A 19,596-nucleotide genomic window follows, 5' to 3' on the forward strand; every position below is an offset into this window, starting at 1 on the left:
GTATGAATGAATATGTTTAAGGGTGCCTCTGCTGGAGTAACTCTTATTACTTTATACAAAAGTAACATTAATTGAGCCATGTACTTCAGTTTCCCAGGTTTAGAACCATGTTACTGTTGGGAACAGCCCAAGTAATCCTAACATTTGCGTATATAGGGGCGGGGGTTGAGCACAGCGTTGGTAAAGTTATGTATTAATTTACCCTTTTTCTGTTGGGGGAGAGACCCAATGGAAGCACTAAAAAACAAAGAAAAGAAAGCACACCAACCTTGCACGTTATGCGTTTCGAGGGGAGATCCCCTCTTCCTCAGAGCCAAGCTCCGCTCTGAGGAAGAGGAGATCTCCCCTCAAAAGGCATCGCCATCTGGAAGGTTCTCTGACTTGCTGGGAACAGTCTTGGTGACCTGGTTGCTTTGTGTCTGCTATGGACCTTGATATGCTTTTATCATATATGTGTATACTTCTTTTTATACACCATTAAAGATACCACTTGGGTAATGCGCAAGGTTGGTGCACCCTCTTTTCTTTGTTTTAAAATGATTTCCTGTGTACTAAGTGATAGTTTCAATGATCTGTATGACGTTGCAGGTAATGAAGATGGTGATGACACTTCTGGTGCAGGAGCCTGGTCATATTCACTATGTGAAGAGGCCTGGGGCTGTACTGGAATCTGGTTGTGTGTTGGCTCGAATCGATTTAGATGACCCATCCAAAGTTCATCAGGTAACGTATATATGTACATCAATTTATGTAAATGTTTATTGCTCATCTGAAAGCTGTCTTCTAAAAAGTTATTATTATTTTTTTTTTTTGATGAAAGAAAATCATTCATTTATTTTAGTATCATCATCTATGCATGCTTAAAGTAGTTTCCTCTCCTGGTTTATAGACAGAACTGTGTACTGGAGAACTCCTGCCTCAGCACACATTGCCAATCTTGGGAGAAAAGCTCCATCAAGTCTTTCACAATGTACTAGAAAATCTTAGCAATATAATGAATGGATATTGCTTGCCCGAACCATATTTTACAAACAAGGTGAGTAAAACCCATGATAATGGCAGGACATTTTGTTAGAAAGTAAAAATGGGAGAAACCTGTCATTTTAAATTATACTAATTACTTTGGCACCAAATAAAATTACCCTAACTGCATAGGTGACTGTTTATTCTAGGTAAAAGAATGGGTTCACAAACTAATGAAGACCCTTCGGGATCCTTCCCTTCCTCTTCTGGAGCTACAGGAGATCATGACCAGTGTATCTACTAGGATTCCTCCAACTGTAGAGAAATCTATACGTAAAGTTATGGCTCAGTATGCCAGCAACATCACCTCAGTCTTGTGCCAGTTTCCAAGCCAGCAGGTATGTGTAGGAAATGTTCATATTCATTGTTCTTTTTGTGTTAAATGCTGTTCAGCATCTTCAAAGCTGAACTATAGGCAGATATTATAAAAAACACACAAATGAATGCAGGTGTGCATTTATAAATACATTGTTAATTTTTTTATTTTTCATCCTTTGAGTGTCACAGGGAATCATATACCGTTGGATTAAAATCCAGCTGCCTACAGGAGAATTAGACACTGGCAAAAAATCTGTAATGCAGCCTTTGATAACTTTTCTTCTACCCAGCCTGTCTCCGTTTTCTGCTAGTGTCTTAGGAGGATGGATGCCTTTTCAGTTCTGAGAAAAGTCTAGCCAAGTTTTGCTAGCTTCATTTTGTTAGTTTTTTTCTTCAGTTTCCTCTTCCATTGATTTCAAGATTTCTCCCCTACCACAGGAATGATTAAAAGGACTGAGCACAGACATCATCCCCTGGATGAAGTGTTGTAGGGTGCATGTTCTATGTGTCGCCATTTAGCATAGATGAATTATTGTCTCACTTTGCAAAAGAGCCTTGTGGAACTCTGATCTCAGGTCTGTTCTTATTGCCCACCTGCAGTGACTATGGTCACCTTCAGCCATCCAACCCTCATCGGCTGCCTGGGTTTTGGAGTACCTGAGGCCTTCTTTCATACCTTGAGCCTAGTTGCATCATTACCACATAATCGCAAAATGTCTACAGTATATCTAGGCACAGTGAAGACGGTTGCTGCTTTGTATGACCCCAGTTTACACTCTATTAACAGTTCTGGGGATGTTTACTCTGAAACCTCAAAATCTGGAAACCGGCAACTCTATGATTGTAGGGTCTACTGTATTGAAGAGTCAATTTCTAATATCCCATCTGCCTTAGAAAGTACTGGGCCATTGGTCACAGTGATTATCTCTGAGGCCGCGTACACACGGGCGGACTGTTCGTCCAACTTTGTCCGCTGAACATTGTTTCAGCGGACAGTCCGCTCGTGTGTGGGCTTCAGCGGACAGTTTCAGCGGACAGTCTGACGAACAAAGTTTTTCGGAATTTCCGTAAGACTGTCCGCTGAAACTTGGTTTGAGCGGACAGTCCGCTCATGTGTAGGCTTGTTCGTCAAACTAAGTTCCGCGCATGCTCAGAAAGGATTTACACGGCGAAGGTTGCATTGCAGTGTATCGGACGCCGAATTTCTCGTCCCGTCGTACGTGCCGTTCACGTCATCGCGCAAGTTTTCAGCGGACTGTTCGTTCGTCGTGTGTGGTCAAGTCCGCTCATGCAAATTTTGAACGGACTGTTTGTCAAACTGTTTGACGAACCTAGTTGGGCGGACAGTCCGCCCGTGTGTACGCGGCCTTAGTTCCCACAGTGTATTTCCGATGAGTCTCTTTATGAGGCACCACAGTATCCTCCTGTTATCTTAGACGTACAAGAGACTGTTTCAACTCTTATTTATGGAGTACACACCCTTGCATTTGAAGGATTAGCCTGCAAGAGTTGGGTCTTTAAGTGCCCTTACAGCTACCAAGACATTTTCGCTACATCTGCTATTGCAGGTTTTTCTCTGTTTAGACTGGAAAGGGACCTGTATCCCACTTGAAAGTCTTTTGGAACTGTTCCCTTTTTGAAAGGGAATTTTTAAATGGTAGCTTGTACCCACTGTTGAACTCTCAGTGGCCCAGCTCAACAGGAAAACCACCATACTTGCCTTAAAGCATACTACTGAGCAGCAACTGGAATCTGTCCTTTTTCATACAGATTCTGCCCTCTGCCCTGTGTTGGCTGTGACTATAATCTGTCAAACCGTGGCATAATAGGTTAAATACCTCAAAAAGGATCCCTCTACCACTGAGATAGACACCTTCCTGATAGAACATGTAGAACAGATGTCAGAAGCCCTGTGCTTCAATTATGATGGCCTATTAGAAGTATTGTTTTGTTGTCCATACAGATGCACAGAGCAGTCTGGTTAAGTTCCTAAGACGCAGATGCTATATCCAAAGTGCACCTGATTTGCTTGGTCTTTGAGGATCCCATCTCTTCAAGCCCTCCATGAGACAATCATTAAGGGTGCCATGGGAGGCCAAAACATACACTTGCCTCAGCATAAGAAGACCAAGGAAAGGTTGTCTGACATCACCCTGGGGGGGGGGGGGGGATTACTAGTCCTTTGCTAGTTTGTCCTGTAGGTATTCAGGTGCAGTGTGCCCCTTTAGGCTTTCAGGCTGATCCTTTCCCTCTGACACTCTCTTCCATTACTTAATCTCTACTTTCCTGTGCCACTGCACAGGTTAACAAGCCTTCCAGTGCCCCTTTGGATTCTCCTCAATCCAGGGCCTCTTAGTTAAGCTCCTGTGTCAGCGTGACCATGCTTCATCTTGGCCACCACTCTTTTCCCATAGCCCTTCTCCTCTCTTGGGGCAGTCAAGGTCATCAGTGGTACCTGATACACCTCAGCATACCTGATACCCCTCTTCCGCTCCAGAGGGACTCTCTAAATTATCAGGTCAACTGGGACCAGCTTTGACTTTCATTCCCCCTAACAGGGCTGTAAATTCTCAGTGTCACCCCTGCATACCATATACTTCTCGTAGCATTGATTCCTGTGCCTAGCCTAGTGATGCCTTTATTGGTAATTCATAGAAGGGTCCACAGCAGGTTTGTCCTTAGGCCCTTTCTCATTAGACAGAGAATTATCCCTCTTTCCTCCTTTAAAAAACATCAGGTGTTGAGGGACCTTCCTCTCAATGGCACTTTCCCCTTCTCCCTTATCTTTACGGTCTAACTCAGTCCCTTTTTTCTGCTGTTATGGGTCTAGTTCCTGAGCAGACTAATGTGATTGCCCCTGAGGACCAGGAATTTCCTGTTAGGGTCACTCAGCCTTCTTAGATGGCTGATAGGAACTTCCCTAGCTTTCCATCTCCAGTGATTTCATTTTTTTTATAGATTTATAGTATCAGGGGCTGCATTCTGGATTTCCAGAACAGGCGGATACTTCTGGCCTGTGTCCCACTTTGTGCAGATCACCTGGTTCAGACATCGTTGTACACCACCTCGGTGTCTTCTCCTCCTCTACTGTGAGGGAACAGGAGTCTTTACTGTTTGAAGAGAGGTAGTCTGGTTACTATTGTGCATGGTCCCATGAGTCTCAGTCTCGCCCACACTAATTGTTTTAGAGACAATCCCCTGAAACCAGTTCCTCCCACCCAGTAGCCCCTGGCATAGAAGCAAGGTTTATGAACCAAGGTGCGTCTCAGACCATGCATCACGTCGGATATGGGAACTTGTGTCCCTTGTGTCTGTGGGTGGAACACACTAGACTCCTATTTCAGGTATCTTCTGACAGGAACAGGGAAGGCCTTAATGATTTTGGGGGATCTTGTCTACCTGGAGATAGGTCCTTTTTCTTGGCTGATTTGTAGAGTCATGAAGGAGGCCCTTTGAGTACTTTCACCCTTGGATGCACTCAAACAAATTTTCTTCACTGTACTTATTAGATTCCTGTCCTGACTTGGAAGTTACTGGTTTGCTGGATCTGGGCTGTCAGGGATAGGTACAATTGTTTTCTTAGGACTGGGATCACCCGGATAAGCTTTTTATTCCTCAAAAATGGTTTTCACTTTTTGTATCCTATGGAAGAAAAGTTTATGAAGAAATGGGGTATGCCATTGGTGGACACTGCCATTTCTTCTGTGAATTAAAGTTTAACCTGTCCTGTAGATAAAGCCCAGATGTTTAAAGATCCAGCGGATAAGAAATTGAAATCTTTATTAAAGGCTTAATTTGCTATTGCTCGGTCTGCTGCAGAACCAGCTGTGGCAGCTATAGGTATCTGTCAATCTTTAAAAGACCGAATTAAGCGTGTAACTAAGAATACTCCTGATCAGGGGGTGTCTGCTGAGGAATTGGCAGAGTTACCTCGTGCCTTGTGTTTTCCAGTAGATGCCCTTTAGGATTCCATACAGCAGGTGCCACGTTTTGCTCTCCTGTCAGTACATATGCGCAGGATTCTGTGGTTAAAAAACTGGTCTGCAGAGTTACCCTGCAAAAAATTATTAGCTGATTTCACCTTTCATTGGGAGTAGCTATTTGGGGAAGATCTAGATAAGTATATCCAAGGCGGTAAGCGTGCACTTCTACCAGTTAAGAAAAAGAGTAGACAACCTTCCTTTAAGGTGCCTAGCGCTCCATTGCCCAGCACTTCGAATTTTAGGCAGTTTCGACGCCCTCAGCCGTTCGGGTCTAGAGGAAAGCCTCAAAGACAGGAGCAGAAGAAGCCCTGGGTCCAGAGGCCTCCTAAGTCTGGCCCTAAACCCCCTTTATGAAGGGGCACCCCCTCTCACGCAGGTGGGGAGGAAGACTACTATGGTTCTCAGATGCCTGGGAAGAAGTGATCCAAGACAAGTGGATTGTTTTGATCAAACTGCCTGTCAAATGGCTATTAAAATATAGCCTTATGAAGCCATTTAGGTGTGTAAATGGACAGCGTCCAAAACAATTTTAATATTTGACCTTAAATACCAGTAATTCAAACTGAGTGAAATAAAGTGAGTGAAACATCTTTTTTCAGATTGCCAACATCCTGGACAGTTATGCAGCAACTTTACAGAGGAAAGCAGACCGAGAAGTATTTTTCATGAACACACAGAGTATTGTGCAACTTGTACAAAGGTAATTAGAAGAACAAATTGCATGCTTTTACACTATCTATTAAAAAATATATATACACTGGGTACAAACTAAAACCAACCATACTTTCCTTTATGGAAGCTGTTGAATACTATATTTTGGTGAAGAAAAATGGCTTCTATAATTCTCTTGTGACTAAACTGCAACTTTGGCTGGGGGGGGGGTAGATGAGGATGCTTTATGATGTACTACAAACCGCATCATTAATGAATCAAAATGTATGTGTCATCTGTTGCAAATTATAAAGGACTGGTGTGCTGTAGGTCTAGCATGCCCTCAGTCCTGCTCATAGACTACAAAGATATATAAGAGCTCTAAAGCAAGGGTGTAGAATAGTGGAATACTTATCTGCTGGGCTCCACTGTTAGTAATGCTGCTGCCCTAATTCCTTGCTGTCTTGCAGGACTGTAATTTATACGATGGTTTATTGTGTTTGAGACCGATAGTCCTCGTTTAGGTGTTTCAGTGACTTTCTTGTCAAAAAAAACTATAAACCAAATAAAATACTTAGGTAAACAATGTAAAAAGGGCACTAGCTGGTGGGGAAACTGGACACAAAGTTGTATATGTTTTTGGTCCCCGATTTATGCTGCAGAATTTCCATTCTTTTCCCAGCCTGTCAAGGAAGACCAGTGTTCACATTTTATACTGAGACATTTTCTTTTACAGATACCGCAGTGGAATCCGTGGCTACATGAAATCTGTTGTACTTGATTTGCTGAGAAGGTACTTGCAAGTTGAAACTCAGTTTCAACACTGTAAGTAGAAAATCTACTGCTTGGAATATGCAGTACTTGTTTGTACTTTGTGTTTGAAGGTGTTTTCCATTTTTTGCAATCAAAAGAATTTCAGCAAGTAATGTTGATAAGTATCTATCCTCCACTTTCAAATTCTAAGCCAATCACTTTGTTCTCTACAGCCTCCAAAGTGTATAGAATGTTTGTTGGCTTTACTGTTGGCTAAAGAAAATCCAAACATGGCCTGTGTTCTAGTATTCTTTAGGATCTGAGAATAACTACTGCAATTTGAGAGATATTAGGACTAGATATATTCGAGATACTGACTGTTAACAAGTTTATAAAGGTTATCAGTAGTCTGCAAAATGCTTTGGTATATTTTACAATGATTTTTGAAAGAATAGTATCTATTTAACACTGAGGGGTTGTGTAAATGTATACAACAATGAGGAGTTTTACTCGGGACAAGCTACGTAGAAATTAGGGAAAATAAAACCCAACAAAAAGCAACTGCTTAGTTATGTGATGTTAAAAGAATCTCTCCTTGAGCATTCATTATATAAGGAATGAGATTATGTAGTGTAACTAGGTGGCTGTGCCTTGGGTGGTATGAGTATAAACAGTTAATGTTTTTAATTAAAAAAAAACATTTTATACACGTATACAGTTCAGTCATACATAAAACGTATGAAAAGAGTAGAACGTGGTCTACCTCTTATCATTTTCCTCTTTACAGTGCCTTGCAAAAGTATTCGGCCCCCTTGAACTTTTCAACCTTTTGCCACATTTCAGGCTTCAAACATAAAGATATAAAATTTTAATTTCTTGTGAAGAATCACCAACAAGTGGAACACACTTGTGAAGTGGAACGAAATCTATTGGATAATTTAAACTTTTTTAGCAAATAAAAAACTGAAAAGTGGTGCGTGCAAAATTATTCGGCCCTTTTACTTTCAGTGCAGCAAACTCACTCCAGAAGTTCAGCGAGGATCTCTGAATGATCCAATGTTGTCCTAAATGACTGATGGTGATAAATAGAATCCACCTGTGTGTAATCAAGTCTCTGTATAAATGCACCTGCTCTGTGATAGTCTCAGGGTTCTGTTGAAAGCGCAGAGAGCATCATGAAGACCAAGGAACACACCAGGCAGGTCCGTAATACTGTTGTGGAGAAGTTTAAAGCTGGATTTGGATACAAAAAGATTTCCCAAGCTTTAAACATCCCAAGGAGCACTGTGCAAGCGATCATTTTGAAATGGAAGGAGTACCAGACCACTGCAAATCTACCAAGACCTGGCCGTCCCTCTAAACTTTCAGCTCAGACAAGGAGAAGACTGATCAGAGATGCAGCCAAGAGGCCCATGATCACTCTGGATGAACTGCAGAGAACTACAGCTGAGGTGGGAGAGTCTGTCCATAGGACAACAATCAGTCGTACACTGCACAAATCTGGCCTTTATGGAAGAGTGGCAAGAAGAAAGCCATTTCTCAAAGATATCCATAAAAAGTCTTGTCTAAAGTTTGCCACAAGCCACCTGGGAGATACACCAAACATGTGGAAGAAGGTGCTCTGGTCAGATGAAACCAAAATCAAACTTTTTGCCCACAATGCAAAACGATATGTTTGGCATAAAAGCAACACAGCTCATCACCCTCAACACACCACCCCCACTGTCAAACATGGTGGTGGCAGCATCATGGTTTGGGCCTGCTTTTCTTCAGCAGGGACAGGGAAGATGGTTAAAATTGAGGGGAAGATGGATGCAGCCAAATACAGGACCATTCTGGATGAAAACCTGTTGGAGTTTGCAAAAGACCTGAAACTGGGATGGAGATTTATCTTCCAACAAGACAATGATCCCAAACATACAGCAAAATCTACAAAGAAATGGTTTACAAATAAACGTATCCAGGTGTTAGAATGGCCAAGTCAAAGTCCAGACCTGAATCCAATCGAGAATCTGTGGAAAGAGCTGAAAACTGCTGTTCACAAACGCTCTCCATCCAACCTCACTGAGCTCGAGCTGTTTTGCAAGGAAGAATGGGCAAGAATTTCAGTCTCTCGATGTGCAAAACTGATAGAGACATACCCCAAGCGACTTGCAGCTGTAATCGCAGCAAAAGGTGGCTCTACAAAGTATTAACGCAAGGGGGCCGAATAATTTTGCACGTCCCACTTTTCATTTTTTTATTAGTTAAAAAAGTTTCAAAAATCCAATAGATTTCGTCCACTTCACAATTGTGTCCCACTTGTTGGTGATTCTTCACAAACATTTTTTTATATCTTTATGTTTGAAGCCTGAAATGTGGCAAAAGGTTGAAAAGTTCAAGGGGGCCGAATACTTTCGCAAGGCACTGTACATTCATGTTTTGACCTGTCTATCTTCTATAATATGAAGATAAATTCCAAACAATTTTTCAGTTGTTTTAATAAAAGGAATGTTCTTAATCTGAGCCTGGTGAAATTTAATAGATCCAGCATTGTCCCTTCTCTGAGCTATTGCAGTCTCATCCTTGCAGAATGCAACACAAAGGGAAGGCTGCACAGTCACAGAATCATTTAACAAGGTTGCAGTCTGTCTAGAAGCAACATGGAAAGCCTGCTGAAATTGGCTGCATAAACAGTTGTACGTAAAAAGGTAAACTGAGTAGATTTTCAGACTTGGTGGCATAGTGGAGATGCTACATATATAACAATTGTGTAGTGACTGATTCTGTGGTTTTGCTCTTTAGTAAAGCATAGTATTGTAGATTACAAAAACAAAATGCTAGTCCAGAAAATCCAAACATCATCTTTTAAATGGGAACAACCAAACTTGTGAAGTATCGTTTTTTAATTTGTGTACAAAAATGATTCCCCTACCCTGTCTGCATGTAATGACCTTCTTGACACCACAAAAGCACTACTGTCTAACATTATGCAATGTCTTTGGTTTACTTTCTTTTGGAAAATGGTACAATAAACTAATATTATGATGGTATATTATTCCTGCAGCACACTATGACAAGTGTGTCATAAACCTGCGAGAGAAGTACAAGCCAGACATGACTCCTGTACTTGAATGCATCTTTTCACATGCCCAGGTGGCCAAGAAGAACATTCTTGTTACTATGTTAATTGTAAGTATTCTTGTTCTCCGGGAATAATTTAATTTAATAATGAGTTTAGATATTCAATAAAAAAAATCATCAGAACTTTGTTTATTATAAAATGTGACAAATGTAAAACTTAAACTAAGGGTGTATTGTCATGAATAGAGTAGGGGCAGAGTCCCAACCCCCCCAACCACCTTTCATTGTTCTCTTTTGGCCCAAATGTGACATTGGCTTGGCAGGTTGAGAAGGTGGTTTTCCACCTGAGCACTTACTGTTCTGAATGATTTAGGCATATATTCCTGTGGAGCCCCTCTAAGGAAGCACAAGGCACAGAAATACATTATCATGCACCCTCTTGTTATGTCCCACATCCAGTGATATGCATTCTCCTGGACAACAGTAAAGACCTGGTAGGGAAAACCCAGCTCTGCTTCAGTTAAGACCTTACATTTTAACATTTTAAGTAATATATTTATAACTGCAAAATGATTCTATCCTATAGAAAAAGGAAGACTGTAAAGTACTGTATGTCAAAAATAATTTGTAACGAGTAGCCAGCTTTACTGACTTTTAATGTATGGCTCAAGATGAACCTGAATATCAAACCTATTACTGTTCCCTCTCTTGCTGCTGTGAATGCAGGATCAGCTTTGTGGACGAGACCCAACACTGACAGATGATCTTATGACTATCCTTAATGAGCTGACACAACTGAGCAAGATTGAAAACTCAAAGGTTGCACTCAGGGCTCGACAGGTAAGAGCCAGCAGGCCAGACCACACACTGCTTGACCTTAAAGGACTACCATCACAAAGTACAGAAGTGCAGAATATTGTAAATAAAGTCATAGGAATTAAAGGAGGATGTCATAACAAATCCTATAATTACATGCATTAAGCACATACGTACAGTTATCAGAATACAATACAGTAAAACCTTGGATTGCGAGCATAATTCGTTCCAGAAACATGCTTGTAATCCAAAGCACTTGTATATCAAAGTGTATTTCCCCATAAGAAATAATGGAAACTCAAATGATTTGTTTCACAACCATTTATTCATAAGTCTTTCAGTTTATAGTCCATATAAAAAGATTAGCAAAAAGAAAAAAGACTGCACTATACTTCAAAATAGTACAGACAAAAAGCTGCCTGCACACAAACTAACAAAGACCTAAATCATATACAAACAAAAAATGTGGTGCTAAAATCTGTGCACATTAAAATAAAAGCATATACATGCCAAAACTCACAAGTGCATACAAATCGACAGTAAATAAAACATTGCAGCAAAAACTGAATAAATGTTGTAAATAAATAAGAGGGGTAATTGCATCAATGTGCAACTACTCCCAAGGTTGAATAAAGTGTCCCATAAGTGCCAAATATTCAATGGGTGTCTATAGGAGTCTGTGTGTAGTCAAACACTGACACTCGAGCAGACTTGCCAGAAGTAATCTCAAAGTAGACTTTACAGATGGTGTTACAGTAGAAAAATTCATTAAGGTACTCTTACCAAAACTATTGGACACATCCACTCTACAGCGGTGTGTCATACAGGCTTTCAGCGCTCAACTTCCTATGCTAAGGTAAGACGAACTCCAGGACCGGAACCAGATGTTAAGGATGATGACAACCCCTGTGTAGATCAACGGACATCAGGACTGGTGACTCACGATACCATAACTCTATGGAATTCAATGTATAAGGAAAAGAGATACAGAAAAAAAACTGAAAAAACTCAGATGGTACAGGTGAAACTTAAAAATTGTTTATTCACATCAAACACAAGATGTGACAATAAAATGAGATCTAAAAAAAAAAAAAAAAAAAAATATATATATATATATATATATATATATATATAAAGGCAATGTGAAAAGCACAAGATGGGCTGGCCCGACGCGTTTCGACTCTATGGGTCTTCAACTGGGGCATATCTCTCTCTCTGGGGGAGATATGCCCCAGTTAAAGACCCATAGAGTCAAAACACGTCGGGCTAGCCTATCTTGTGCTTTTCACATTGCTTATATATATATATATATATATATATATATATACCGTATATATATAATATATATATTATACATTTTTTTTTTTTTTGAGATCTCATTTTATTGTCACATCTTGTGTTTGATGTGAATAAACAATTTTTAAGTTTGACCTGCACCATCAGAGTTTTTTTCTGTTTTTTTTTTTTTCTGTATCTCTTTTCCTTATACATTGAATTCCATCGAGTTATGGTACCGTGAGTCACCAGTCCTGATGTCCGTTGATCTACACAGGGGTTGTCATCATCCTTACCATCTGGTTCCAATTCTGGAGTTCGTCTTACCTTAGCGTAGGAGGTTGCGCACTGAAAGCCTGTATGACACACCGCTGTAGGGTGGATGTGTCCAACGGTTTTGGTAAGAGTACCTTCATTAATTTTTCTACTGTGACAACATCTGTAAAGTCTACTTTGAGATTACTTCTTTGCAAGTCTGCTCGAGTGTCAGCGTTTGACTACACAGAGACTCCTATAGACACCCATTGAAAATTTGGCACTTATGGGACACTTTATTCAACCTTGGGAGTAGTTGCACATTGATGCAATTACCCCTCTTATTTATTTACAACATTTATTCAGTTTTTGCTGCAATGTTTTATTTACTGTCTATTTGTATGTACTTGTGAGTTTTGGCATGTATATGCTTTTATTTTAATGTGCACAGATTTTAGCGCCACATTTTTTGTTTGTACATATAGAAAGATTATAGCAATGTGATGGGTTGTGTAACCATAAAATGTCCATCCACAAGGGGATTAGAAGCAAAATCCATCAGGAGCTACAGTCTAAAATAGAAGAGAGGCGCTTCTAAGTGTAGCAGTATGGTTACATTTAATGAAGGTACAACATTTAGCAACTCTCATGGTTGCACATCTAAGTATGCAGGCATTCGGGGTAAAGCTGTCCACATAAACCATCCCCTTCACCGTCGGCTCTCATTGCTGTCAGTCTGCAATTTGCAAAGCAAGGCTTGAACCACTCGTGGACGACGTTGATGGCGGCAAGGAGGATGCTCTATGTGGACAGCTTTACCCAGGATGCCTGCATACTTAGCTGTGCATGTTAGCTGTGCATGTTTTAATCATCAACCATGCGAGTTGTACCTTTATTGAATGTAACTGTATTGCTACACTTAGAGGCGCCTCTATTCTCTTTTATACTCAGTTGTGACATGACGCTACTTGTATATCAAGACATTGCTTGTATATCAAGTCAAAATTTATTTAAAAATTTGTCTTGCAAAACGTTCTCAAACTAAGTTACTCTCAAACCAAGGTATTGGCCTTTTTAGGCAGTCTACAACTGGGTACCTCAGAGCACTTTCCCTTCCAAAATTTGTGCAAGTTTGTTGTTTTTTTATAATTTCTTATCTAGAAACACCTTTATGTATTTATGAAGATTTAAATCTGTAGTGCTTATGTATCCCCACTATTTCAAATTGTAGGTCCTGATTGCATCTCATTTGCCATCATATGAGTTGAGACACAATCAAGTGGAGTCTATTTTCCTCTCGGCTATAGACCTTTATGGACATCAATTCTGCCCAGAAAACTTAAAGGTCAGTCATTTTACTTACGAAGTAATTAGACCAATACTAGTGCTGAAAAGTATCACAACTGATTACACTAGTTTGGCCTTTCCACTATGAAGTGAAAACATTATGTTCAATGTTTTCTTTCCAGAAACTCATTTTGTCTGAGACCTCAATCTTTGATGTGCTACCAAATTTTTTCTACCACACTAAGCAAGTGGTTCGAATGGCTGCACTAGAGGTAAGGATCCTTTTTATTACATTAAAATAGTTTCTGCTTTTATGTATTTTTAAACAAATGGAACTCAAATTTATTTTCCAGATATGTTCAGTAAGAGAAAATAATAGTGATGGTTTAATACGGAATTCTGTTACTAATGTTTATTCATATCGAAAAGCAAAAAATATCCTGTTTCTATGCAAAGCTGAATAAGTAGAATTTAAAGGAGAAGTATGACCAAAGCTTTTTTTGACCATACTTCTCCTATGGGTCACAGGAGTACAGGCTGAAGCCCACTGTTGGCTGACGGCATTCAGCCGTTCCAGGCTTGGGAAAGATCCCGACCATATGTTCTGTATCTGCCCAGAGGCCTAGACTGGCATTGGGCTCAACCTCTCAGTGATCTGCCGAGTGCCTGAGCCAGCCCCTCCCACCCACTCCACAGCCCAGCGCTCCAGTAAGCGCTGGATGGGAGAGCAGAAAGCCACTAATGGATGGTCACAGCTCTCTACTCAGAGTGGGGTGGGGGGAGAGTAGAGAGATTAGCACTGTTTGATCACTCAGTTCTCCCTGCAGAGCCAGCAGGACAGATGAAAAAATATATACATATACACAGGGCTTTTTTTCATCGGGAACGCAGCTCCGGCACCTCCAGCACTGAATGTGTGTAATAGCATGGGGTGTGGGGTGTGCTGGAGGGTCTATTGATGTTGGCTGCTGGGGGATCTGTTGTCATTGGTGGGGATCTGATTTTGTGTGAGGGTTTATTGTTGCTGATGGGGAATCAATTGTTGCTGGGGGATATTTTGTTGCTGGAAGGGATCTACTGTTGAGGGTGAGGTCTATTTTTACTGGCTGCTGGAGGATCTATTGATGCTGGCTGCTGGGAGATCTGTTGTTGCTGTTGGGGGGATGGGAGGGGGCGGTCTAATATTGCTTGGGTGGATATTTTGTTACTGGGTGTGATATTTTGTTGTGGGTAGTTCACTGTTGCTGCAGGAAATCTATTGTTGTTGGGGTGGAGTCCATTATTGCTGGGGGAGTGTATTGTGTGGGGAACTATTGCTGGGATTCTATTGTTGCAGGAGATCTATTTTACTGCTTTTCTTTTTATCATCAACATGTTCCATACAAATGATACTTGGTTCTGTATTCTCTAAAAGGGGCGGTACTGGTAGGTGGGTAGGGAGTGGAGTCAAGGGACGGTGGTCCGAGGTGGGTAGGGAGCAGAGACAAGGGGTGACTCAGACGGGGGGATTTCCTGCACCTATTCTCAGAGAAAAATTTTATATTTATATATATATATATATATATATATATATATATATATATATATATATAAAATTATGTTTTGTTTTAAAATCCCGAACTTCTCTTTTAACCCGCTACAATCCATCAATTGTGAAACTTGAAATTCAGTGGAATTTGGCCATGGGACCTCATTTAAACTTTAATACATGAACCAGTTTATGAAATCTATGTGCTTTGATATAGTGGCCCCTAAAAATGGATTGTCATATCTAAATATGATAAGCAAAATCTTGGTTTAACTTATCAATAATTAGACAATAATGAGCCCAAGGCCAAACTATGCAAATTACAGCATTTACGTATTCCAAACAAGAGTTAAAAGCATGTTAAAAGAGCCATCGTTCACCTGTCTAGCTATAGGCGTTGTGGGAAAATTTGAATTCAAAGTTCACAACAAAGGTACTAAAATCACAACTTTTTTCTCCTTAAGGGCTCATTCACACAGTTGTTTGGGGTTGTGTACCGCCCAGGTGTTTATGTTCATCAATGACAGGCTGAAAGTCTCTGCAGCTGTTTGCATGTAATTGCACATGGATCGTTTACCTGCGGTTAGGGGCAGAAGAGTGTTCCATATGAAAACAGTCTGTGTACAGCCGCTCATTTGTCTGTAGCTGCATGTAGTAGCTTCCTAAGCAGATCTATGCGGACAGCTGCAGACAGTGTCAGCCTGTCTACAGCTGAACACAAACACGTAGCCTCTACTCACTGCAGAAGTAAGCTGATCTAGGCAATCTGCAGCCGTATGAATGATCACTTGCTTTTTATGCAACCAAAATCTTGGCAATCTGAGAGCTTTCTAATGTAAACAAACAGCAAGTGTTTGTAGATGTCTAGAAACCAACTGAAACCAGATCTGCAATCTTTGAGGATAAATTGCTTAACAATACATGCAGCTACAGCAGTCAGGCCGCGTACACACGCGCGGACTGTTTGCCCAACCTTGTTCGTCAAACAGTTTCGGCAAACAGTCCGCTCAAAATTTGCATGAGCGGACTTGCCCACACACGAGCGGACTGTTTCAGCGAACTGTTTGCCAAACAGTTCGCTCAACTTTTGAAATGAACGGACTCGCCCACGTAAGGAGGAGGCAAATCCGCCCATTTCGAGCGCGTGTACAGGTAGGCGGGGCCCGCGAAGGAGACGTCGCGGGCTCCGCCGCCTGGAATGGGCTTAAAGGGGAACCCCAACGCCGAAAAAAATCGGCGTGGGGGTTCCCCCAAAGTCCACACCAGACCCTTGTCCGAGCACGCTACCCGGCCGGCCAGGAAAGGGGGCGAGCGAGCGCGCCCCCCCTCCTGAGCCGTACCAGGCCGCGTGCCCTCAACATGGGGGGTGCCTTGGGGAAGGGGGGGCCGCGCGGCCCCCCCCACCCCAAAGCACCTTGTCCCCATGTTGATGAGGACAAGGGCCTCTTCCCGACAACCCTGGCCGTTGGTTGTCGGGGTCTGTGGGCGGGGGGCTTATCGGAATCCGGGAGCCCCCTTTAAGAAGGGGGCCCCCGGATACCGGCCCCCCACCCTATGTGAATGAGTATGGGGTACAATGTACCCCTACCCATTCACCTGTGAAATAAAGTACAAAAAAAACACAACACAGGGAAAAAATATTTTATTGCACAGCTCCGGGCGTCTTCCGTCTTCGGGGGTCTTCTCGCCGGACTCCTCCGCTATCTGTGTGTAGCTCTTTTACTAGCGGAGGAGTCCGGCTTTCTTCCTCCCCGCCGCCGGCCTCTTCTCCCGACTTCGGGGGTCTTGTCCCCCTCTTCGGTTCTTCTGCCGGGCCACCGCGCCTTCTTGTAGCTCTTTTGCAGGCGGTGGCCCGGTCTTCTGTCGCCGCTGCCTTCCGTTCTTCTGTCGCCGCCTTCGGTTCTTCTGCCGGGCCACCGCGCCTTCTTGTAGCTCTTTTACAGGCGGTGGCCCGGTCTTCTGTCGCCGCTGTCGTCGCCGCCGCCGCCGCCTTCCGTTCTTGTTCTTCTTCTTGTTCTTCTTCTTCTTCCCCAGGAGATGTTGACTCGACGAGCTCTCCGGCCGGAATGCCAGAGCCGCTCTGTGCGGTCACTTATATAGTGACAATGGGGCGGTGTCACATGGTATATGTCACATGGGTTGGTCACATGGGTTGATGTCACATGGGGACTATGACATCGTAAGGGGGCGGGGTCACCATGTGACCAACCCATGTGACATATACCATGTGACACCGCCCCATTGTCACTATATAAGTGACCGCACAGAGCGGCTCTGGCATTCCGGCCGGAGAGCTCGTCGAGTCAACATCTCCAGGAGAAGAAGAAGAAGAACAACAAGAAGAAGAACAAGAACGGAAGGCGGCGGCGGCGGCGACAGAAGACCGGGCCACCGCCTGTAAAAGAGCTACAAGAAGGCGCGGTGGCCCGGCAGAAGAACCGAAGGCGGCGACAGAAGAACGGAAGGCAGCGGCGACAGAAGACCGGGCCACCGCCTGCAAAAGAGCTACAAGAAGGCGCGGTGGCCCGGCAGAAGAACCGAAGAGGGGGACAAGACCCCCGAAGTCGGGAGAAGAGGCCGGCGGCGGGGAGGAAGAAAGCCGGACTCCTCCGCTAGTAAAAGAGCTACACACAGATAGCGGAGGAGTCCGGCGAGAAGACCCCCGAAGACGGAAGACCCCCGGAGCTGTGCAATAAAATATTTTTTCCCTGTGTTGTGTTTTTTTTTGTACTTTATTTCACAGGTGAATGGGTAGGGGTACATTGTACCCCATACTCATTCACATAGGGTGGGGGGCCGGTATCCGGGGGCCCCCTTCTTAAAGGGGGCTCCCGGATTCCGATAAGCCCCCCGCCCGCAGACCCCGACAACCAACGGCCAGGGTTGTCGGGAAGAGGCCCTTGTCCTCATCAACATGGGGACAAGGTGCTTTGGGGTGGGGGGGCCGCGCGGCCCCCCCTTCCCCAAGGCACCCCCCATGTTGAGGGCACGCGGCCTGGTACGGCTCAGGAGGGGGGCGCACTCGCTCGCCCCCCTTTCCTGGCCGGCCGGGTAGCGTGCTCGGACAAGGGTCTGGTGTGGACTTTGGGGGAACCCCCACGCCGATTTTTTTCGGCGTTGGGGTTCCCCTTTAAGCCCATTCCAGGCGGCGGAGCCCGCGACGTCTCCGTCGCGGGCCCCGCCTACCTGTACACGCGCTCGAAATGGGCGGACTTTCCGAGCGGGAACAGTTTGCTCATTTCGAAAGTAGCCTACACACGGGCGGACTGTTCGCTCAAACACAGTTTCAGCGGACAGTTTTTCGGAATTTCCGAAAGACTTTGTCCGTCCAACTGTCCGCTGAAACTGTCCGCTGAAAGCCCACACACGGGCGGACTGTCCGCCCAAACACTGTTCAGCGGACAAGGTTGGGCGAACAGTCCGCCCGTGTGTACGCGGCCTCAGTCATGTTTTGGCATGTTTTGTTGATGGCTAGGTTCACATATATGCATGTGCGTGTAAATGGCATGCATTCCCGCAGGCACATAAAAAACACAATGGTGCACCCCATGCACTAAGAGGGCTTTCACACCAAGCCGCCCATAGCGTCGGTGGTAAAACGCTGCTATTTTTAGCGTTTTGCCGGCGGTATAGCCGTGCTGCCCCATTTATTTCACCGCTCCAAAGAAGCTGCTGGCAGAACTTTTTCTGACGTCCTGCCAGAGCACCGCTCCAGTGTGAAAGCCCTCGGACTTTCACAGTGTAGACAATGGTGCAGCTGTTTGAGGGCCGATTACAGGTGCTATTTTTAACGCTATAGCACCTGCAAAATGCCCTCGGTGTGAAAGGGGTCTAAAAAATACAGTGCAATTGCTCTGCAGCTTAATTTAAAAAAAGACGCAAGGACCTTTTCCCTGCAGAAAACGCCGGCACAGCAGCCCATTCATATGAATAGGCTGCTGGGCACGTGCATGTGAACATACATGTGAACTGGGGCTAAAATATTCTTTATTGCTTGTTAAGAATATATAAAAACTTTTATGGCCATAGTATGTGCACAGGTAAATTTTAAAGGATGTGTATGGCAGTGGCACAGCTGTGATGCCAAGTTAAGTAATTGTGTTTTTATGACTTCAGGTATATGTGAGGAGGGGTTACATAGCCTATGAACTGAACAGTCTTCAGCATCATCAGCTCCAGGATGGCACCTGTGTGGTGGAATTTCAGTTCATGCTGCCATCTTCACACCCAAACAGGTATAGTAGTAACCATAAAGCTCTAAGCTGCTGTTCCAGTTTGCAACTCAAGAAGATGGAGTTCACTTTCAGCTTTGTATATTCTAATAACCATAGATGGGATTATAATAGATGTGTACTGACAAAATATCATTCAGTCTAACAGAGTTCATGATCTTCCTTCTTGTTGATTGTTTTGCTTTGTAAACCCATTGACTTCACAAGGTATTCTGCAAACCTGCATACGCTTTCTTAGCCACAGAGTTGGGTGGCCTTAATATTTCATCATACCATACATTTATGCCATACAAGTAGACCTGAATCAACCCCTCTCTATTTAGACTTTAGTTTCACAGCAGTTAGCAACCAGTAATAATATTGGTATATTTTACATGTTGGATTTTTTTTTTTTAATCTATAAAAGAAAGGG

At 43.2% G+C, this 19,596-nt stretch overlaps 1 protein-coding gene across 5 annotated transcripts in view; it reads left to right on the forward strand.

Moving 5' to 3' along the window:
* ACACB (acetyl-CoA carboxylase beta) overlaps positions 1–19,596 on the forward strand; it is a 165,551-nt gene that overhangs the window by 89,704 nt on the left and 56,251 nt on the right. For all 5 annotated transcript variants that reach the window (XM_077461310.1, XM_077461312.1, XM_077461311.1 and 2 more), the window contains 10 exons: positions 589–723; positions 890–1,036; positions 1,173–1,361; positions 5,924–6,024; positions 6,712–6,800; positions 9,775–9,899; positions 10,518–10,631; positions 13,369–13,482; positions 13,607–13,696; positions 19,069–19,187. In XM_077461310.1, the coding sequence (XP_077317436.1) occupies positions 589–723; positions 890–1,036; positions 1,173–1,361; positions 5,924–6,024; positions 6,712–6,800; positions 9,775–9,899; positions 10,518–10,631; positions 13,369–13,482; positions 13,607–13,696; positions 19,069–19,187 (1,223 nt within the window). The remainder of the gene's footprint in view (positions 1–588; positions 724–889; positions 1,037–1,172; positions 1,362–5,923; positions 6,025–6,711; positions 6,801–9,774; positions 9,900–10,517; positions 10,632–13,368; positions 13,483–13,606; positions 13,697–19,068; positions 19,188–19,596) is intronic.

This window comes from Lithobates pipiens, unplaced genomic scaffold (genome assembly GCF_037356315.1).
Source record: "Lithobates pipiens isolate NorthernLeopardFrog02 unplaced genomic scaffold, aLitPip1_a1.2 Scaffold_3, whole genome shotgun sequence".
NCBI lineage: Eukaryota > Metazoa > Chordata > Amphibia > Anura > Ranidae > Lithobates > Lithobates pipiens.